The sequence below is a fragment of the Pyxicephalus adspersus genome, chromosome 1 (genome assembly GCF_032062135.1).
Source record: "Pyxicephalus adspersus chromosome 1, UCB_Pads_2.0, whole genome shotgun sequence".
NCBI lineage: Eukaryota > Metazoa > Chordata > Amphibia > Anura > Pyxicephalidae > Pyxicephalus > Pyxicephalus adspersus.
The window spans coordinates 106,916,651-106,940,709 of record NC_092858.1 but is presented as its reverse complement, the minus strand read 5'-3'; the positions used below and the strand labels follow the sequence as shown (position 1 = coordinate 106,940,709).

The 24,059-nt window shown below is 36.9% G+C and overlaps 1 protein-coding gene across 3 annotated transcripts in view; it reads right to left on the bottom strand.

Moving 5' to 3' along the window:
• SCUBE3 (signal peptide, CUB domain and EGF like domain containing 3) overlaps positions 1–21,232 on the bottom strand; it is a 124,180-nt gene extending 102,948 nt beyond the window's left edge. For 2 of the 3 annotated variants that reach the window (XM_072422833.1, XM_072422839.1), the window contains exon 1: positions 20,562–21,231. In XM_072422833.1, the coding sequence (XP_072278934.1) occupies positions 20,562–20,688 (127 nt within the window). In that variant the 5' untranslated portion in view covers positions 20,689–21,231. Of the gene's footprint in view, positions 1–20,561 lie in introns of all 3 variants that reach the window. The other variant, XM_072422864.1, reaches the window with a different exon arrangement.
• Between the last annotated feature and the right edge of the window lie 2,827 nt (positions 21,233–24,059).

Here is a 24,059-nt window from a genome sequence, read left to right as displayed (position 1 = left end):
TTCTTTAACCTAGGGACAAAGTCTGGCTATCCACCAGGAATATTCATTGCAAGGTGCCTTCTCTAAAGTTTGCCCCACGTTTCATCGGACCTTATGTCATCTCGTCCAAAGTTAACCCAGTTTGTTAAAAGTTACGCCTTCCTCCACATCTCAAGCTGCCTACTTAAGCCCACCAAAGCCATTGGTCCTGAACCGCTTTTCTCATCCCTCTCCATGGGCTACTCCTGCAACCTCTTCTTCTCAGGAATATGAAGTCCATCAAATTTTGGATTCCAAAATTTCTCCTAAAAAGCTCATGTATCTGATCGACTGGAAAGGTTTTGGTCCTGAGGAGAGATTGTGGGTTCCAGCTACAGATGTGTCTGCTCCTCTTCTTGCCAAGAGGTTTCATCTTCTTTTCCAGTGTCTTTCCTTAAACCCGGACCCCGGTGGGTGGGGGAGGCCCTGTAAAAGGGGGGTAATGTCACACTAACCTGTTCCTCACTAAAACACAGGCATCTCTCTCCTGAGCATGTGGGCAGTTCTGATGCTGGGCATGTCTGTTTCCAGGCTTTATTGACTATTAGGGCATCAAGTTACTAGTACCTAGCTCCCTAGTTCTGTGAACTTGTTCCTGTACACCTGCTGCCTAATCCAGTGTTTCCTGTGTCAAGCTCCTGTGTTAACCCCTGGTTGTTCAATCTGTTGGTTCCCAGCAAACTTCCTTGTGCTGTTCCTGTGTTCCTGTCTGCCTGTGGTTATCCCTGCTTCTCCTATGCCTCCTGCTGTTTCCAGTGTCTTCAGTGTTCCCTGTGCCCGCATTGGCCCCTGTGCCATTGCTGTCTGTCTCCTGGACCCCTGGCTATTGAGCCCTGGCATGTGACCTGACCTCCCTTGCTTGTTGCCTGTCTCGACCCCGTCTTTCCCTGACCATTCTCCTGCCTGGTGATTTGGTACTGTGCTTGCCCACCTTGGTGTGCCCAAGGACCACAACCTGGCGATAACCAGCAGTGCAACATCCTCACCATCAGAGGCTCTAGAGAAAACTTGGTTACGGCTTAGACTCTGCGTCTTGGCCCTTCTCAGGGCTCGCACCACCTCCATATACGCCCACTAGTGGTCCTGTCTCTCCGTGCGTGACAACTTATTTGGTGGTAAAGCGTTTACTTGAACTAAAAGACTTCCTTGGAGAACTGGACAATGTTTTATTAACTCAAAGCCAGTGGACACAAATAAAAGCACTGGAAAATCTACTTTCTAACACCTTTTTCTGTCACCAAGAGTTTGCAATCTAAAGATTTATCACTTGGTAAATTCTGCTTGAAATGGAAGACCTTGATATATTGCCTGAACAAAAGTGGAGGGTTAATGGCTAATGGCACTGTATCTTCAATGAAAAAAAGAGAGAATCTTTTACTGGAAAATCAAATTTTGTTAGCTGCTATTTATGTTGATCCAATGTGCCGAATTTTATTGAGCGATGACCAGACTGATACCGCAAAAAAAGGCCCTCGATGATGTAGCAGTTCGCATGAAGGGATTACTACCTGAAACACCACTATTGGATGAAGCTATAAGCACTGGTAACTCAGGATCATCCTCTTCAAATTAAGAATTAGACTTTGATTCCTACTTGGACAAAATGGAACTTTCAACAGTAAAGCGAAGTCGCATATGCGTGAAAATTAAACAACCAAAATATGTCCAAATAATGAGATTCCAGCATGAGTTTTTTAACTTAAAGAAATAAAAGAAGTAAAAAGTATATTCGCTCATCGAAATTGACAGTAGAAGAAGTCATCCTTGTTTATCCCAAAATTATTAATGATGTGGCTAGAACCATAACAGCAATGCCACCCACCCAAGTCAGTCTTAAAAGACAGAAGAAGCAATTCTGTTTCTTAGAACAACACTACATTGAGTTTTGGATAACATTTAACAGCTATTCTACTCTACAACTATATTCCAAGTTTATTATAAAAAACTGTTTTAGGTTTCCCAGCTTTTGTTTTTGTTCATGTAGTTAAGCTTTGTTTTTGTTTTAAAACTACCAAAGAATGTGGTTCGTATTTTTAAACTGGTAAAGTTCCTTTTCCTAATTTTTATGCATGTGATGCTACGACTTTATAGCCTCTTGATAAAAACAATAAATAAAACCTTAATGTTTTCGGGTTTTTTTGTCTTTTGTTTAAACTGGCCAATACAGTAGAGCGTCAGCTTCCTAGCCAGTAGTTCTACGGTTAAATTTACCGAAAATTGCCTTCCTTCAATCAACGTGGAAAATACATTAGGATATTACAGGGTTTCTCATTTTATCTTCACACTTTTGCATTAAAACTTCACACTTTTGCAACAAAACTTCACTAAAATTTAGACCCCCTAATTATTCATAAATCAATAAATTTATTATAAAATTAAATACAACACAATATTTTTACCATAAAAGTTTTTCCCAAGAAACACTAAATAAAAATATGTAATAATTAATAAAATGATTTATTAATTAATAATGCTTTTTACATACACTATTGATGCTTTCTAATAAAGCACCTGAGTTAATTAGCCCATTTCTTCTTACTACATTTTTCCATTTACAGAACATGTTCTGAACAGGATTAAGAAATGGAGAGTATGGTGGTAAAAATAAGAGTTGGTGTCCCTTACTTTCAACTAAGCTCTTTACCTGGCTAGTTTTATGAAAGGGGACATTATTCATAATTAGGATGGCATGCTGGACACTCTTCACTAAAAACATTCAAAACCTCATCAATAAAATTGAGAAATGTTACTTGATTAAATGCTCGTGACTTAAAGTGGAGGGTCCCATTTTTATTCCTCACACAACAAATTGAATAATTTCTGGAACGCACTCCAGCCACAACATGCACTGCCCTTTGCCCAATAGGAGAGCTTCCCCTTTTGGTTCTCATTGAGATGTTTTTTCCATCTTCCTTAGCGAAGAGATCTATGATTTTGTTAGCATAGCTAAGCCTTTCTTGAGGAGAGTGGGAATCATTGCGCCTTACAGGAATTAAAGAAGTTCTTTTGAATGACCATTGGAATCTATCAATGCATCTATCTATTGTTGAAATAGATACATTAATTCCAAGTTTGGTAAATATTTGATCCTTCATTTCCATGAGGCTTATTCCTCAATCTTCAGACATTAACTTGCGTAACTCCCCCATTTGGGCTTTATCCAACTTTGAATTTCTCAGACCTCCTCTTGGTAATTTTTCCACTCTACCGGAAGGTTTATAGGTCTTAAAAATTTTGGTTATGGTTGTACGATTACAACCCCAAACCATTGCTATCTGGGAGGCATCACTTCCATTCAGATAACTGTCTACCTCTATTTGACCCTCTGCATTATTTAATTCTCTAGCCATAAGGGGAAGTGCAGTACTAAATATAAAGCTAATAACTTTGAAGATAAAAAGATGAATAATACTGTTATCTTAAAACTTTGTATAAATCCGTGAAATAAAGATATTTAATTTTAAAATTATATAAAGTAAAAAACATAATAATTGACATCATCAATTTATTTTCAAACATTTTTAATAATGTTTCTTGAGAAAAATTTTTATGGTAGTTTTTATATATTGATTTATAGAAAATTAGGAGCTCTACATTTTTTTTGTGAAGTTTTGTTGCAAAAGTGTGAAGTTTGAATGCAAAAGTGTGAAGATAAAATGAGAAATCCTGTATATACCGAGGAATCAGAGTCAGAAAATCGGAGTCGGGGTACCAGAAACCGAGGAGTCTGAGAGTCAGAGTCGAAGGATTTATCTACCGACTCCACAGCCCGGGATATAAGTCAGCTCAAAATAAACACTCCCAGCAGGACAGGACAGCAGATTTATCTGAGTTTCAGAAGCCACCTTTTTTCTAAAATTGCTAAATAAAAGACATGCTAAAAGACAAAACTGTGATATGGTATATATTATGTAAGCTATGTTTGATAAATGCAACTGGTCTAGGAGATGGAGACTCCAAGATGGTCTGGTTCTTTTAGTTTAGGCTCAGAATTGGGTGGTTGACTATGTTTCCAAAATAAATGTTCGAGAACCATAAAGAGGACAGAACAGAATAGCAATAGATTAGAAACAGGTAATAAAAGTTTCATTGCAATAACATTTAAAAACTTGGCACCTTAGAAAAAGGTAAAACTGAACAATATACTTGAAAGATCACAAAAGTAGATGGGAGGAAAATACAGTCTAGAGAAATTCTGTTTCTGGATATTGGAGAATTCGAAGAAAAAATCAGCATAAAGAATTGGCATACAAGACTTGAAATAAAAAGTATTATGACCAGCAGTATTTCCCAGAAATGGTAATATAAATTGCCAAGGAAATTATGTAAAAGGTACAAACTTTAAAGCTGAACTTTAAAAAAAAAGCTGCAAGGAGACAAGTTTTTTTTTGCAGAATGGACAGTCAATGTCCCTTCTTACTTGCCTGATCATATTTTTTTATTTACACTCACCTGTCCTCCCTATGTCTCAGACACTGTCATGTGCATCTCATCCTCTTCTGGATGTCAGATATTTGGCCAGGTCAGTATGATGCAACTCCAGTTCATTCAGTCCAAGAAACATGCAGATAACTGTCTGGCAAGTGTGTGCCAGTTAGGTGAACACTCAAGCTGTATACTCATTCTGTGTGAGTGATTCGAATAGTATTAAAGACAGAGGCAGTGATTTATTAAAGCTCTCCAAGGCTGGAGATAATACACTTTCACCAGTGAAGCTGGGTGATCCAACAAACCTGGGATGGATCTGGTCCAGGATTCAAAGCATTTGCTAGCAAATAGCAAATAACATTGAAGAAATCCATTCTAGGTTTGCTTGATCACCCACCTTCACTGGTGAAAGTGTATTCTCTCCAGCCTTGGAGAGCTTCAATAAGTCAGGCCCATTGAATCAAAACAACCAAAGTGTTGACAATTAGATAAGGTCCAAAGTAGAGATTGATAATTATTCTATGGAAGGTCTGCTTTGCAATAGATATAGTCCTTCTCTGATTGCTTTGATGCTGGTTTTTGGAATGATTATGTTATGCATGCTAATGTTTGTCATTCCCTTATAAATTTTACTTGCATACTAATTTACCACATGTTTGTGCTGGTTCTGTTTGGCAGTTATGTTTTACAATAATTGTCCTTTTCAAACATACATACAAGTATAAAACATTCTACATTTGCATGCTTGAGAAGCGGCATTCTCCCTCCAAAATAGTTGTTGACCTATATGGAACACCAGAAAGGCATTTTTTTTAGTTTTACAGTGTCACCATTGTCAAGGACTTGAGTGGGTTAGTCCAACATGGTAAAATGGATTCTAATTATAGGTACCTGTCTAATCACCTTTTTTAATTTCTGCATGTCTTAGCTCACTACTTTCTTATTTTATGTATTATATGTTTTGTTTAAATTTTTTACAGAAAAATTTAAACAGACTAATAAGTAATTAAATAAACATAATTGCGTATCGGCATATACATAAGATGAATGTTTACACAGGCAATTATCACATAGAAAAGGGAAATGGTCAAAGAGACAAAAAAAAAGGGAAAAAAGGAGAAAGGTAAAGATGGGGGAGGATGGGGTCCAATATCGTCAAACATTATTAGCAATATCAATGTTGTTAAACAATATCTATTTTCATGTCTGGAGACAGCAATCATATGCATATAGCAATCTAAAAGATCACAAGGAATCAACTTATCACATTAGCATGAGGGTGGTCCATATACTCATAGGGGAATATCCTCTCAAAACATTACCAGGATCAGCATTTATTTATACAGTATATACATAATAAATTGGTTAGAGATTATCATTGAAGTGCATAAACCCTTCTCCTATGTGTTATTATTCTAGGAACTGTTTAATGTCAGGGAATAGTCTGAAAAATTCACAGGTGTACCAGGACATTCTATCATGAGTACCTTTCTCTTCCCACAGTATTTGAGATTCTAGGGAGGCGATATTGTCAAACTCCATAACCTATTCCGACATAGTAGGGACTTGATGAGCCCCAATGTCTGGCCATTATTCTTTGACCAACTATGATAACATGGCGTAGGAGGCCCCATCTAATAGTTTTATTGGAGCCGGGAAGGATGGCCAACAAGATCACCTTGGGATCAGGACTTAGATCCACGTCCATAAGCTTATTATTCCCCATAGTGGCAATTGGAGTGCAAGAGCTCCAGATATGCAATATGGATCCACAGGCCACATTTTTAACAACTGGGGGCATACGTGGGATCAAATCATTTAATGTCCTGTGGACATCTGTACCATCTACTAAGGATCTTGAAACAGCGTTTCTGGTCTCCGGTGGATCTGGATAATTTTTGCACATATGTAAACGATTTTTCGATTTCAGTAAGTCTTAAAATGCATTTTAACTCTCTTTCCCAATATGTAATATAATGCAGAATGTTAGGACGGAGTTCATGCAACAGTATGTCATAAATACAAGCGACCCCACGTACCACTCTGTCAGTTTGAAGAATCGGTCTTTCAAATTCTGTGGGAGATCTAGTTAAGCAGTGCAGAGGCTTCAGGTTATGGATGAAATCTCCTAATTTAAAGTAAGCTAACCACCGGGATCCCTCTGTATCCCCGGCAGACTGTATATCTGTCAGGGAGGGAATATCTCTTTGCGAAAGTATTTGACCAAGTCTGGGATGTTCCTCCCTATTCCATATCAAATAGGAGTTTGTATCCAAAGTTGGGGGGAATTCCAGATTTCGAAACAGAGGCGTCAATGGGCCGCGTCTAGATGGGAGCAGACCCTTCGCTAACAGTTCATCCCATAGGGAGAGTTTGAATCACTGTGGGTGGGGTACACTGTAGGTAAGTTCTAAATTGTGGTTTTGTCCAAGGAGCCAAAGATAAAGTGATTCATGCCTTATATTGTTTGTTATGGTTCCAATCTACTATTCTGTGAAGTACTGCTGCTTGATAAAAATTTTAAAGTCCGGGACAGCCAGCCCACCGATAGCTTTTTTCCTAGTAAGGATCAGCCTAATGATGCAAGCTTTCTTGCTCCTCCATATAATGGAATAAATTAAACGCTCCAATTTAAAAAATAAATAACAAGGGGGCAGGGCTGCTATGGTATAAAATAGGTATAAAACTTTTGGCAAAATATCCATCTTGATCACGTTTACTCTTCCCAACCATGACAGTTGCAAATGGTTATACGACTGATGAGTAGATTCAATACCCAATAATAATGGTTTATAATTAAGTTCTGCGAGGGCAGGTAAGTCAGAGGTAATGTTAACTCCCAAATATTTAATGCATGTAGAATGCCACCGAAAAGGGAAATTACCTTTCAATAGATGTATTTGGGCATCTGGTACAGATATGTTTAATTGACCTTGAAATTGCTTAGGGCACCAATTCTCTCAAATTCTTGCATAATTATGGGGATAGAGATATGGGGTGAAGTCACATACAGGAGGAGATCATCAGCAAAAATTGATAGTTTGTAATCATCCTCTCCAACCTTTATACCTCGAATATTGGGGTTATTCCTAATAGCTATGGCCAGATGTTCCATTACCAGAATATAAAGAAGAGGGGATAGTGGACATCCCTGTCTAGTGCCATTATTTATTTGGAAGGGGTCAGATAATATACCATTCATTCTAACTCATGCACTAGGACCGATATATAAAGTCTGGATCCCTCCCAACATGACTGGACCCAACCCAATCTGAATTAGGGTTTCCTGTAGGGAAATACCCAATCTACATGATCAAACGCCTTTTCGGCGTCCACTGATAGGAAGCAGGTCGGGACGGAAAGACCTCTAAGCCCAATTGATCAAAGAAACTGTTCTCAAGGTATTGTCTTGCGTCTCTCTTCCAATAGTAAAACCAGCTTGATCTAAATGAACAATATGGGTGAGTACAGTTTTCAACCTGTTCGCCAATAATTTCGAATAAATCCTAATATCCAAGTTAGTAAGTGATATTGGGCTGTAATTACTGCATACCGTGGGGTCTCGACCCTGCTTGGGCAAGACTGTGATGTGGGCCTCAAGTGACTGAGTAGAAAAAGCAGAGGCGGAGGACACATCATTAAATACATATAACATAAACAGGGTCAAGACCTCTTGAAATATTTTATAGAATTGGGGCTTGAAACCATCAGGGCCTGGACTTTTACCCAGTACCAAAGAGGAGACACATGTCTGCCATTCTATGTCCGAAAAAGGATTATCTAGATGGGAGGCGATTTCGGTCCGGATAGTAGGCAACTCTGTGACCATAATATATGATTGCACTTTGGACCTGAAAGATCATATTAGTAATAAAGGAACAGTCAATGTCTATAGGGTTAAACGTTTTACGCCTCGATTTAGTATGAATACACAGTATGGGAATTCTGTGTACTCTCGGATGTAGGGCTCTCGCTAAAATCTTACTAGGCTTATCCCCATATTGAAAGAACAACTTTCTGGTCCCGTCTCTAAGTTTGAGGGAATATTCGTCTAACAATAGTCTCAGTTGTTGTCATTTTTGGGAAAGAGCTAGCAGAATATCCGTATCCGGTGTATGTTTATGGGATTGTTCCAGTGAGTCAATGGTACGTAAAAGGTCTTTAATAGCCTTGGATTTACTTTTCTTGAGTCTAGAAGCATGTTTAATTAGTTGACCCCAAACTACACATTTAAGAGCTTTCTATTGCAGGGGGAGTTCTATCTGAGGCATGGTCAGATACAAAGTCCTTTATAACTCAGGATATTTAATTTATACATTCCTGATCAGATAACAAATTGTCGTTAAATTGCCATGTAAAAGGGATTGAGGTATATCTGCACGTTTCAGGGCAAAAAAAACTGGAGTGTGGTCTGACCAGAGAAAATTCCCAATAGAGGCTTCATGTGGTATAAGCAAAAGATGTTGAGAGACCAGAAACATATCAAGTCTATAATATGAGTTGTGAGCTGGAGAAAAATATGAATAATCCCTGTCGTCAGGGTGCGTCACTCCCCATACATCAACCATGGAATGATGGGCAAGATCACATTTAAACTGTGAAAGCCTCGATTGGGAATAAAAGGCACTTCTAGATGAAGAATCTAGAGTAGGATCAAACACTAGATTAAAGTCACCCCCAAAAATTACCTGACCTTCTGCAAAACTTTTCTGTGAGCTTGTGTAAAATATCTATACCGTACAGGGCTGAATTTTGATTGGGAAAATGGACATTTGCCAGAGTATGGGTTTTACCATATAAAATTATTTTCAAAAACAGATACCTTCCCTCAGAATCAGTCTGTTGGGCCAAAAGAGTGTAGGGGACAGACTTATGGAATCCTATAGACCCTTGGATTTAGAATCCTTATTTGTACTGTGGTACCCATTAGGAAAATACTGGTTTCGGGTTATAGGTACCTGATCCGAACGGTAAAGGGTTTCCTGGATAAACAGAACACCAACTTTCTGTTTGTGTAAAGCATAAATTATTTGTGATCTTTTGTTAGGTACTTTAAATCCCCGGACATTGTAGGTGCAATATTTCGGAAAAAAGGATGCCATGTACTAATTTGCTGATTATCAATATTATGGTAATAGTTGTGTATAAGTCGGCACCCCTTATGTAGGGAGGGAGGCAGGGGAAGAGGGGAGGAGAAGGAAGCACAGAAAGAGAGAGAAAAAGAGACGAGAAAGTTTAAATCAAAAGCAAGTAAGACAGATACTTGCAGAAGTATGCTGCCTAAGGCACAACTCCTGAACTCTAGGTATCTTACAGATCAAAAAGCCCTACGTTGGGGCATGGAGGGCTAGTATCCTGTAGCTAATACTTGATACCTTCGTACCAGGTGTCTCCTGAAAAAAAACTTTTAGAAATAACAAATATCCTCTATAAAACATAGAAGTGTAATAATTTAACTCCTGATATATGCATTAGTGAACAAAGCCATACGTTCATGCATAGCTTAGCTAGAAGTGCTAACATACCAGCCTAACATTGGCCGATAATAGAAAAACGCAATACGCTATAAACACAGAGCTATATAGCCCGTACTAGAATCATCTCACTGAATGCAAAGTCCCAATCCAAATGTTCAGGTGTAGAATACATGTCGGGCAGGCAGTAGAGATCATTACCCCATCAACTGTAGACACCATGATGTGCAGATGGCAATCCAGAACAAGATCCTTGTGCCAGAGGAGGTAGTAATTACTCCAGTGTGTGGACATGTAGGAAAAATGGGAGAAACCCAGGGTAGTAATAATAGCATTGAAAATAGCACAGTCATCCGGGTCAGGAAGGAGAAAAAAAAACAGCCAATCAAACAGGAATGTCATTGGTGTCCATAGCTGGGTGGACAGTGGGGAGACCAAATCCATCAGTGCGGGAACAACAGTAGTGCTGGTACAACCAAAGTCTAGCATATCTTGAAGAATACGGCAATCAAACCATAGAGATGCAGCCATGTAGTTTTATAAGCCTGTTGCAGCTTGGCGCCATTGAGGAAGATCAATAGAGGGTAGACCAAGAGTAAAATGATCTTTGGAAGGTCATCAGCATCTTTAAAAATCAAAAGTTTCCCCTGAAATTGAATATGAAGCTGAAAGGGGAGCCCTCCTCATCACAAAGGTGCATCTAGAGAGATCTGGCAGAAAATACAGTTGTGCACCATCAAAATCTAGGGATTGTTTGCGGCGTGTGGCTTTCAAAATGTCTTCCCGCACATTAAAATAATGGCCACGGCAGATAACGTCACAAGGAGGAAGGGGTCCGATGATTTAGGGCCTAAGGCTCTATGTGCCCTATCAAAAAGTAATTATGTGGTTACGGGTCTGTCCATTAACATTTTAAAGATGCCTTGAACAGTGGCCATGAGATCTGGTTTAGTAGTCACCTCAGGTAAGCCCCTGATTCTAACGTTGTTTCGCCTGTTGCAGTTTTCTAGATCATCAATAGATGAGAAAGTAAAATGCAACTTACCGTATTTTTCGGACCATAAGACGCACTTTTTTCCCCCCAGAAGTGGGGGGAAAAAGTCTCTGCGTCTTATGGTCCAAATGTAGCCTCTGTGCCCGGGCCGTCTCTCCGGTATCCTCCCCAGCCGCTGTCCCGTCCCCCCTGTGTAGCCCCCCCTCCGGCTTTTCTCCTGTCCAGCGCGGCCAGAGTGACTGTGACTCCTGTCACTCTGGTATCGTGCTCCCGGCGTCCTCCCACTCTCAGCATGATTGGCTGACAAAGTCATGCTGGGAGCAGGAAAGCACACACATACACAACACACGTACACAACACAAAGTAAACAAATGTTATATTGCAATCCGATTGTCATACATAGTATGACAATCGGATTACAACTGAAAGCAAATACTCACCCAGGTGTCCGCAGCTCTGCTTGCTGCTGGCATCTTGCAGAGAGAAGTATAGCATAATGCAGAAATCCTGCATTATGCTATGTATCTCTCCACACATGCCAGCAGCTTCCAGCCTCCGTATCTGTCTCTGTCTGTGTGAGCACGCAGGGAAATCCCCCCCCCTCACATCACTCGGAGGATGACTCATCTTCCAGTGATGTGATTGGTGATGTATGGGGGTGTGTCAGGGAGGGAAATTTAAAGGCAGATTACAATGTAATCTGCTTTTAAATGGTTTTTACAGTACAAAAACACCACACAACATAAAAATAAAAGTACCGTACATTTTGATTTTATTTTTAGATTACATTGTTGTCTATTATTTCATTATTGTTTTAAATTATTATTTATATTTATGTATTATATTATAATTTATGATTTTAATATAATAAATAAATATAAATAATGTTAATAATGGTTCTAAATGCTGCTGTTTACTTTACAGGGTTGATTACATGTGTTTATGACTGTGCTGTTGGTTTTTAATGCACATAAAATATTTTAGGACACTATTTGTTTCAGAATATTTTTTTCTTCATTTCCCTTCTCTAAAAACTGGTGCGTCTTATGGTCCGAAAAATACGGTAAGTTCATGACTCTGGATGCAATCTTCCAGCTTGTTCACTTCATTCAGAGATAAGGCAGTATGATCTACCAAAAACGGTGTCTGTGGTACGGAGCTCAGCAGATTGCCTCTTCACCTGGCCATGCGCAAGCCACCAGTAGACCTACTTTCATATTTTACTTAATTTATGTATGTTACCAAGTTTCCATTTTTGTGGGTTTCCTAATACATTTTACTTCAAGTTTGAGACTGCATTTAGACTCTAAACAAAATGTTTTTTTTTTATTACAAATTCTTTTTTGAGCAGATCAGTCCTGGCATTTTCAGCCAGAATTCCTGACACCTTGAAATAAACCCAATCTTTTGTGGAACGTGGCAGCTGTTTTCAGGGTTTCCTGTTTTGTTTCCTCAGTTATTTAAGGGGAAATACTTGTCTGGAATTGCTTAAATCACATGTACTGAGGAAACCCAAGCTAAATCCATAGGTTGCAACTTTGCTAAAGGCAAGTTTTCATTTTCTAAGTAGAACAGGCTTTTCTGTCAAATATGTTATAACAAAACATTTACCACATCTATCAAACATTTACCACCTGCTTTTGATTTGAAAACAAAGCCCGGGACTGCCAAGATTGTTTCCAAATAATGTCAAGATTATTTCCAATAAATCACCACTGCCAATATATATTTAAAAATTCCACATTGCCATTGCATTTGTATGCCATGATCACATCATTTAAACTGTTTAAGTAATTTTTAATCAATGCACTTTGTTTGCCAAATTTGGTACAATCTATTTTTCTTAGTTCTTAATGCATGAAATAAATCCAGCAAGTTTTAGCATGTATGTGGAAGTAGTTACAAGATATTATATATATTTAGTCTCCCACATTATTTGCCAAATGGTAATAATACCCAAAATCAGTGGATCTAAATACTAATGGTAGAAAATACCAGTGAAGTAAAGAGTTTAAATTGTTTAATTCTTTGTTCAGTTTTCAGTAAGTGATATTTATGTAATTTTCACAGTTAAATTTTTTTTGTAAACACTTGCTGCTCATGTTATGCAACTAGCTTATCCATCTAAGTTAGCCTTATGCATTTGATGTTTCATGAATTTGTTTCCACTGCATGCAATACAAAAGATCAGACAGCACACCCTCAATACCATGCTTCTCTTGTATGGCACTATAGTGGTTTACCAAAGAGGTCCAGGATGCCAATGCTCATTGCCCAAAGCCGTTCAAGGACACAATGTATTACAAACTATTATTTTTTATTATATTATTGTGACTTATATAGCACCAACATCTTCATTGGTGCTGTACAATAGAATGCTTAGTAAAACAGTTGCACAGGCAATGAGGGAAAATACAGAAAAAACATACTCAAACATCTCACCCTGTAAATTGTACATAGAATTGACATTAATGTATAGAACCCCATAAGTTGTACAAACAATGCAGGACATAAAGGTAGTGCACAACTGAACAGTTTTACTCGGGTACGTCCAAAATATTACACATTTGTAGTTTATTTTTCCTATTTGTAGCCAGCATGTGGCACTCTATGTCTATTTGTATATGTTTACAAAGCTAACATGAAGTGATTGTAAACCCAAGAAGGAAAAAGTTACTTCCTGTCCTAGGGTGACAATACTGATATACAGTATTACTATACTGGTAAAAAGATTTTATATTTAAATAAATACTACTAAAATGTCATCAAGCATTAACTAAACAAACTGTGAATAAAACTAAACACAACTGCTGGTTGATTCAGTCCCTTCTAGAAAGCAATAAAGGAACTGCAATTTTTCTGCACTTTCAACTTTGAGGTTTTCATATATTTTCTTGTACAGAAATTGTTGATTTCCTGTTTTTGTTAATTTCTCTCCTGTGTCATTATCTGTCTCATTTTTTAATAAGATATTGTACTGCAACATACTGGGTATTTATTTGCAGCATATTTATTAGTGCACCAAAATACCAAAACTGGCTATTATATGGTTTTGTAATCTTTGAAAAATGTCAGATAAGGTATGTGGCACGGTGGCTCAGAGTCTGGCTTTGCAGCCCTAGGTCCTAGGTTCAAATCTCAGCCAAGGTGCTATGTGCATGGAGTTTGCATGTTCTCCCCATGTTTACATGTTGTTAGGTTAATATGCTACCCCCCAATAAATTGACCTTGGACTGTGGTAATGATATGATTATGGTGGGTTAGATTGTGAGCTAGTGACATAACTATGGACTTTGTGAAGCACTGCATAGTATGTTGGTGCCATATTTTTACTAATTAAATAATTTAATTAATTAATTAATAATAATAATAATAATAATTTTAGTAATGATATAGTGTTTTCTTTACAGTGGATATAGTCCTGTCCCAGAAATCATACAGTGATTGTGAAGGTCATAAATTATTGCTAAAAGATGCAACTCTGGACTAAACTAAATGTTTTAAATGGTTACTTTGGGAGAATTTTTTACATTGCACCACACCCTAATACTCAAAAATACCCAAGGGTTTTCTTTCCCCAACATGGAAAAATTGCATGGGTGCCAAATATCAACACCAACAACACAGTATATGTTAAAAAACAATTTTTTATATTTTATTTAATATTTTATATTATATTATACTATATATTATATATATTTATTATACTATATTATAAAAATGTATCACAAAACAATAAATGCTTGCAAAATGCAAAAAATGACAATTCAGTAATCACATGATTTGTAACGATACATGATAACTTTTACAGTCTTTAAAGTGTTTCATCAATAGGCTTCATCAGAAGGACAGAAGGTTACTAGTACCGCATCTATGTATCTATATTTCAAAGCAAAAAGAATATCCAAATGAATAAAAAAGCAAGGAAATACATAAAACGATCTTTTATATGAGTATTCAAACGAGTCACCTGAAATCACAAAATAGCACCTACTTGTTCAAATAGTGGTTGATGATTAGGTTGGTATAATGTAATTCAAGCATTGATGTTGGAAAGCAAGATTATTAGTTTAAAATCCATAACACAGACTTTCTTTTGCAGTTAAGAGTGATGTGACCCCATAGTGTTGTAGGTAGTCTCTTTTAGTGCACCACAGTGTATATAATCAAAAAGATAAAATATCACCTTTAGTAGTATTGTCTTCAGATTTAGAACAAAATAGAGCACATATCAAAAGGGAATTAGTTGATTATGATTGTTATAACCATTTCACAGAACAAAAAAATATATCTAAAAAACATACTCCATATAAATCTGCTGCAAAATTGGACAATAGAAGGAGCAAAATCATCATTGCACTCTCCAGGCAATCATAATCAGTAGTCAATTTGCTAAATGATATTGATATATTATGCTGTTTTTTGCAAACTAAAATATATAAACTCCCATTGGAGAGGTTTATCTTTTTGTTCTTTAGTCGGTAATTCTACTGGGGTCACTCTTTCACCTTTATTACATTTTTTGCATTTTGCAAGCATTTATTGTTTTGTTATACATTTTTTTTAATATTGTATAATAAATTGTAACAAATTGTTTTATAACATATATTGTGTTGTTAGCGCTGATATTTGGCACCTTTAAAACCCATGCAAATTGTCCCTGTTGGGAAAAGAAAACCCTAAACTAAATGATGTTTATAATTTCTGATGAGAGAGCTGTTTAAAATTATTCACTGTTCTGAAAAATACCTCCCTAAAAAGTAATTTATTCATTTTTTCCAGTCTTCAAAAAGCTGACCACGCTGTCAACTGTCTACTTTCAAAGCAGAAGTTAGTTATATTTTTAAAAAATCTTAAAAACCATTTATCTCTAATAATGTGTTTTAGATTTTTTTTTCACTGTCTAATCAGCAATCTGAGGTATGTTCTTGACCAAGTAAAGCTGCGTACACACTTCCAATTTTTATCGTTCAAAATGAACGACGAACGAACGACGAACGATCGATTGGGCAAAAATCGTTCGTAAAAAAGTAACCAACGACGCCGGCGAACGAGGAAAGTCGTTGGAAATGAACGACTGGACCGGCGGATCGGATTGGACGACGATCGTTGACCATCGTTCGTGTGTACGATCGTTCATTGATCGTCCATGGTCTGAGCATGCGTGATGAACGAACGTTCCTGCGGTGCACGTAACTTCCTTTATCGTTCAAACGATCGCATCTATTGTGTGTACAATATCTACGAACGATCGTGTCGTTATCTGTATGTACAGGATCGGTGCTATACGATCGTTCGCAGATATCGTGCAGGATCGTTCGTCGTTCGTTTACCAACGATAATAATTGGAAGTGTGTACGTAGCTTTATGCTACCATTGACAAAGTTCAAGGACCTGTGTATGAAGTTAATATTTTCTGTTTCTGCTTCAACAAAGCACACATATGCTAAATATCAACCTTCCCTGTACAGACTCTCTGCTTTCTCATCTCTTTGAACAAATTCTAAAAGTATGATTGAGCAAGCAAGTGACACAACTTTTCTGGTATACTATAAACATTAAATTGTCTCCCAGAGTAGATTTTTTTAAGCTGAATCAACTAATGATCAAATGTCTATGACCTGCATGGGTTGCGTCATGCGTGTATGGTTGTGCAGGTGTGATTTGGCACAAATTCAAATAACAAATTATGCAAAAACAAATTAGACATGACAACCACATGCTTTACCCCACCATGAACGAACATGGTGGCACCTGCATAGCCATTTTGAACATACAAACTACACCAACACACTGGCAGAGACATGTTAACTAAATAGACATTCTAACATATTAAAGTGTTCTTAATTAAAAAAAAAAAAAATAGGCATCTTTCAAATGGCCATATTTATTGATACAGACAGTGTGGTTTTTTTGTTCCATGAAGAAGCATTAAACCAGAATTTAGGTCCTAAAGTATTCCAGGCGGTCTTAGAAGATTAATCTAGATTTTATTTGTATGGAAAACATTATTATTACACAGACTAAAAGCAGTGATGTTTACACAAGTGTCAGTCAAATGTTCTGATTTACACTCATTGTAAAACAACACTAGATAAATATCCGTTATTAACACTATGGAGTAAAATAGTTACATCATCATGGGGGGTACTGGAAATCATATCTGCCAACATTTTAGAAAAATACTTTCCTGTTGACAGTGCAGCACTGCAGCCAGTAACTTGTATGGCGCAGCACATCATATTAAAAACTAGGGTCTTATACATATAAAAGAAGAAACAGAATACACTGCTTAAACTTAGGAATTCGTCCCCTAAAGTCCGAGGGGAAAACACTTCTGGGAGCGTCGATCATTTGGATATTTCATGTCACCACTGTCTCTTGCAGTCAGTGAGCGCTGTGGGGTATCCTCAGATTAAGACTCCCAGAGTATAGGTTTTCCCAGCAGACTTTGGGATTTATTTCATGAGCCTGAGCAGTGTTCTGTGAGGCAGAAATAAATGTAAGTATTTGATTTCTTCTTTTCAGGTATATGCTTACTAGATAATATTTCATGATGTGACTTCCTTTACAGATATTCAAGTTCATATTCTTGGTCTAACTTAAACATATTAAACTCTATTTATTGTGATAGCCAGGGCAGATGATTTAAACTTGTTCCTTATTTTTTTTTTGTAAAGTTTGCATTTTTCCTCAGGTAGTTTATCAAGAGAATTATTGTACTTTAGAAAATGAAGTCTGGCATTTTGCAAAGCTAGCTGGGTACCCAGTAGCTTTATTCTTTTTAACCAGTTAAAGTTTTAATTGTATGCGCTTGGGTCACAAAAGACAAAACTGCAGTAAAAATGGAGGTGCTGCATATCAGATTCCTTTCCTCATTTCTTACACAATAAAACCTGACTTGGTTACTAGGAGCTATACTTAGTATGTTTTAGACAATTTATGTAAATTATATCTACCGGAAACCTGTAGGTGAAACACGTAGGCTGTTGTCGCTTGAATTGTTTTGGAATACTAGTTGCTTGGCTACTTCTGGATTAAAAACTTTCTGAGTTGTAATAGATGTATGGATGCTATGATTCATGTAAAAGGTATATGTACGCTGACTATTGTATTTTTGTTCCCTGTTCTGTTTTTGTATTTCACTCTTGTTTTTGCTTTTTTTTCTGTATGTTGTTTTCTTATGTATAAAACTGAATGAAGATATATTTCACAAAAACTTTCTGAGAAACTGAAGTGAAAGAAATATACTGCACTTGAAGATAGAATTGAGAGAATCTGAATGCTTGTTCAGGTCAGTAATTTATCTCATTGGCGATACATAAAAAGACCTTCCATGATAATGATGGAAAAAACATCAGCCAGCATTCTCAGAAATAAATGTCAGATATGCTGTGGCTTTTCTGGTAAGTTCTGGTAAGATGTTTCTCTGGCACATTCAATTTCCATCATTCATGTTCTTAAAAGGTGGCTTTTGGTAATATATTTTTTCTGTGACAAATAGGGCACACGTACTATGAGGCTGTGGAGGTTTCTCAGCATAATGTGAAATTTCTGCAGATGATAACAATCCCTTTAGATGCTCGAAAAGGCACAACTCCAATACTTGATTATGGCAGGTATACATCTGTACATTACTGTACTCTCTATACATTTCTTTTGCAGATTGACTTTTACCAACCAACCAGTGTCAACCATTAGTTTAACTTTCAAGGTCCATATACAGCCCGAAATAGGATGTAGTTACACAATACATGTTTTTTTAAAGCTATATAAATGATAAAAACATTATTTTGATAGTCATGTATGTAGGGGTTAATGAAAAGGTATTGAATATGGCAAGTCATCAGCAGTGCAAACTTTTGCTTTTCCAACATGTTGGAAATTCTTTTATGAATGGTCCTTTCACTGTTCCTAAAATATTGCACACAGGTGAAGGCAAGAGAACCTGAATCTGCTTTAACAGTACAGTGACTGTGACAAGGAGACGCACATTTGTCACCCCAAGGTGTGAACTGTGAGACCTCTGCCACTCTATCACTAGTGTAAGTAAAAGTGACAACAAGTAGTAATGACTGACAAGAGCAGTGATGCACAGTCAGATGAAATCTTTTATCAGTTTAGAGTGAATGAAAAAAATGGTTCTGATTGATAGAAATGGTTAAGCTCCCTTCACATTCTCTGCAGCATTACTAAATGAAGAATTGAAAAAAAATGAATGTGTGGTTAGGCTGAGTATTATTACTGTGCAATGTGATATGTAATGTTAATTGCACTGATATCAAATGTATCTGCAATCTCTATAAATGAGCACGTTTTGCAGGAATGTCTTGACTTTGTACCTCATGGTCATTTTACTAGTTGCTGTTTTTAGTTATATGACATACCCACAGACCAAGACCTTATTCTGTATCCCCCACCCCCAGACTGCTCGCCTCTGGCCTTGAACCTTGGGTTGAGATTTCCCCCACCTCAGGAAACATCCACAGTCATAGCTAAAAAATGTCAAAAAATAACAAGAGGCCTCATAACAGCAGTAGAAAACACATCATAGGCTAGCTCAGCCCTCATGAAACTACTTCAAAGGTCAGAACAAAGCAGAATATCTATAGGAGAATTTAATTCTACACAATCATCAGTGTACAAAGACATTGGGTACTGGTGATATCAGGCAGTATGCACACTACACCGATGGTAAGTATTACTAAAGATAACCTAACTACATGCCTGATTGTAAAATATATAATGTATTAAAGCATTCACAAGGTCTGACCTTTGTAACATCATATGATGTGCAAATACACAAAATGAAAAGTTGAAAAACAGATAAACAATCATGTAATGAAATAACCATCTGAGACATCTGAGCTGTTTGCTGACACATTGTTAAACAACTTTAGTAAAAGAGAACAGTTTCTTTTAATAAAGGGCATAGATAGGTGTTTATGATGCCTGTATGATGTTTTGTCTACAGCAACCATAGCTCCAATGTTCATAAATCCATCTTCAAAGCATTAAAAGAATGGATGTATTGCCTAACTACACTGCACATTTTTCTAAAGTTTAATCAGTATAATTATATACTTATTTAACCTGGCAACAGTAAATGTATAAAGTTAATCTAGATCTGATGGGCTATTATAAAGCAACACATGACCAAGCCTTTCTTTTAGACTTAATTATAAAGGAAACACAGCCAAATAAATTACATTCTTCTTGCATCTGCTTTCCTCTTGAACCTTATAGCCTGCATTACCTGAAACTTCAGCAGTTTGAAATGAATCTGTTTGATATGTAGACTTTGGGGTAGGAAAATATAATTATTTTAAAGCAAAAACATAAGCTTTTATTTGAAACAGACAAAGCAAAGGAATAAAACTTACTTAAAAATATCCCACAGGGATTCCATCAATTTAGATCAGCCAAGAGATGTAAAAAAAATGATTGCTGATGATTGCCAGCTACCATACTTTGCAGGTTGTCATTTATCCGTAAACCCAAAGGTCCCCATCATGTATATACCATAAAGTGCAAACTAGTAAACTCCAAACCCTAAATTCCCACTTACCCACAGAGCTGACAGTTTAGTTTGGGAAGTGAGTTGCTTTCAGGTTATATAACATACATAAACACCAGGAAGGTCTTACCTTGGCTGGCCATGCCGAGACTGATGTGACCGTAGAGAAACAGAAACAAAAATAAATTGTATACCATGTTCCTTTGTATGTCCATGGCAGTGCCTCTGTGTGCTCTATTACAGCAAAAATGCATCATTTGGCTAATTTACAGAAACACGTAAAGTTAAATTACCAATAGGTCAGAACCTCTGTCTAATCTGCTGTCAAACATGATCTGCCACAAGATCCAAAGCTATAATTTTGTGCTTCAGCATTTTAATGAAAAAAAAAAATCAATCAAAAAATAAATCCAATGAAGTGAAGAAAGGTGCCATTTTGTTTAGTGCTACCTAGGTAACAATTAAATTTACTTTTGTGGCCTTTTTTAAAAACTAACCATTCAGCTCAGTTAATATAGAGATAATTTTCTGAGCATTATAGTTGCAAAAAAAGTAGTAATTTAAACATGGAAAAGTCAGACGATAGTAAAATGACTTATCAGTTGGATGCTGGAAAAATTCAAACCTTTTAAAAAAAGTGATAGAAATCAGAGGCTAATGCAGGTTTGTAAACCCCACACACAAAAATAAGATAAAAGTAAATCTGTTTGGTACTGAGGACAGAAGTGTTGCCTGTTAAAAAAGAGCCTGTATAGTGAAAAGATAGAGCAAAACCTCCCCCCTCACCAGCTGCAACACACAAAGGTTCCTGCTTGGAAAGAAGGAAGGAGAGTGAAGAAGGAGGGAGGGAAAAAGGAGGGGGACCAAAATGAAAGGGGGGAAAAGAGGGAGGTATGCTCCTCCTATACAGTTTTGCTTTCCATAGATGCTCTAACATTTTTCCTCTCTCTGGATATTATTATGGCACTAGATTGTTAGCTCAGTGGCTCTGTCCTTTGAATTCAGGACTACTCTTGAGTGTACATTTCCTGTTCGATCTCTATTATTTTAGCCTTGTGAATATATATTGGATAGAAGGTAGTCTGCTCTATTCAGCTGTGTGTTGAATATGAATTAAACAGTCAACATCAGTGCTCCTCCTTGTTGAATATATATTAGATTTCAAGCCATGATTTATCCCTCTTTTCAGCAGGGTGCAGGCTAGTGCTCTTTAAGTGTGTGGCAAAAAAAAAAAAATCTTTTTAGTTTTAGTTTCTTTTCAGTATTTGCCAGAAGAAAAGTTTACCTGTCATGTTCAAACTGGTTCTACATTTGGCTCGACTGAAAAGAAAAGTAAAGATTACTGTATATAAAGCTAAGATGAATGGATAAAAAAGAATAATTTCTTCTTGATTTCACTATTTGTTTGTATAGCATCATATGTAACAAAACGAAAGAAAACAGGTTTTTCCAGATGCTCTATTTATTATATTTGCAGACAGGGCAATAGTTCAGAAGAATCTTTAGACTTTAGTCTTTTTTTATTCAAACATCCTATTCACTGTATAGCCAAGTGTTATCCTAAGAAGAGGGAAGATGGTTACAAATGGTTACAGCAGTGTGCAATGTGTGGGATGCACATAATGCAGTGCAAAACCAAGCTCAGGGAAGATCTGCCACAGGCAAAGGCTAAAGGTCACGGGAAGAAGAGGAAAAGACTGATTCTGCAGCTGATTCTAATTACACGTTTCTTTTACTTGAATAAATATGAATGAAAGTGAACGACACAGGGCACTTTTTTGAGCAGGCCATTTTAATAGCTAAATGAGGGGGTATGCTATGTGGTTACTGGGTGAACCTATAAAAATGCATGGTTTAAAACAAAAGGAAAAATTCTACCTTTCAAAAGAAAGATGACTAACAATACTTATTGACTACTATATTTAAAAAAGGGGGAAATCTTTGCTAGTTTGCTCAGCTAATTAGTGCTCACTAGGGGAATCCTTTAAGTTTGGGCTTACAGCTTTAGAAGTCACGCAGGGGTCCACAAGTTTGCTTTAGGCAACATTGCATTACTTTACTGTAGCATGTGATTAATTGTATCATGTACATGCCCTAAGCTTACTCACTAAGAGGTATTCTCAGAGATTTAGCAATGGCCTTAGCAGGCCATGTCTAAGGGCAGCATGGGGAACTACTTCTTACACAATTTGCTGGATAAAAAACAAAAATAAAGCTCTACACAAAAAAGTTAACAGGATATAGGATATCAGGAAAGATGCATTCACAGATTCTTGTGCTATAAAGATAACCTATACTCAAATGTTAACTTAAAGCAATGTCAACAGTCTTGCTTGGATACATAAATAAAGAGTAATAGAATAGACTGAAATACTAATCATTCTTGGACAGAAGGTATCCACAAAAGCATGTTACCTCTTCGAGAGAGGGTGCTTCAGGAGGTATTTTCCAGTAAACTATTTTAGCCCTTTTATTACATTTGGTTTATTTATCGCAACAAGAATGTCAAAGTATATGTTAACCCGATAATCTATTTTACCCTTGAAGTGTTCATATAAAATTTTTAATTTAAAATCCGCAGCTTTTAATAAAATAATAACTAGTGACCTTCCAACAAAGTTATTTGTTGAAGCTCTATCTGTTATGGGGTAACGACTGTCTGCCAGTTGTACTCCTGCACTGTCACCCTGTCACACACACCACTATAAGTGGCTGTACCAAAACACATTGCACTGGCATGATCTGACGTAGTCACCATAAAGAAGATCGCGCAAACAGCTCTTCAGGGGCAGGGTCCTCTCCTCCTTTGTCACTGTCTGTATTTGTCTGTTATTTGCAACTCCTCTTTGATGAACAGCATGAACATAACATATGTTGGTGCTATATAAATCCTGTTTAATAATAACACTGGGGAACAATTTAGAACCATTTTAATGTACAGCGCTGCGTAATATGTTGGCGCTATATAAATCCTGTTTAATAATAATAATAATAATAATAATAATAACCAAGTTTTTGTTGAATTAAATTTTTAAGCTTATTTACACTAAAATAGGTATGCTGATTTTGAAAGTGCAGTTAGTTTTCTTCTATCACGTCAGGTTTTTTTCTCTACTGCTTATATTAATGCGATTACTGTAGCATGGATTTGTTTAGGCTATTCATTTACATGCAGGACAGTGTGGTCAGAGGCTGTGCGCTGCTCTACGTAGTGAAAAGGCAAAATCTATTTTTCTACTTACACACAGATTTCCTTTCTTTCTGATCATGTCTGGGTCTGCTGGTTCTCGTTGTAAGTACATAAATAACCCTGATTAATTTTGTTATATCTGTGGCAGTTTCACCATTCTTAGTCAAAGGGCCAACATCAGCACATTTGTAAAGCAAACCTATTTGGCATATTTCAAAGTTAAACTTAGTGATCAAGATAAGTCTTGGGCCCCTCATATTGTGTGCAAACAGTGTGTCAAGGGTTTACGAATGTTGACAAAGGGAGCATGCGATAAGATGCCATTTAGTATACCTATGGTTTGGCGAGAGCCAGAAGATCATGTCAGTGACTGTTACTTTTGTATGGTGAAAACTTCAGCATGTAACAAGGAAAATAAACGTAACATAGAGGATCCTA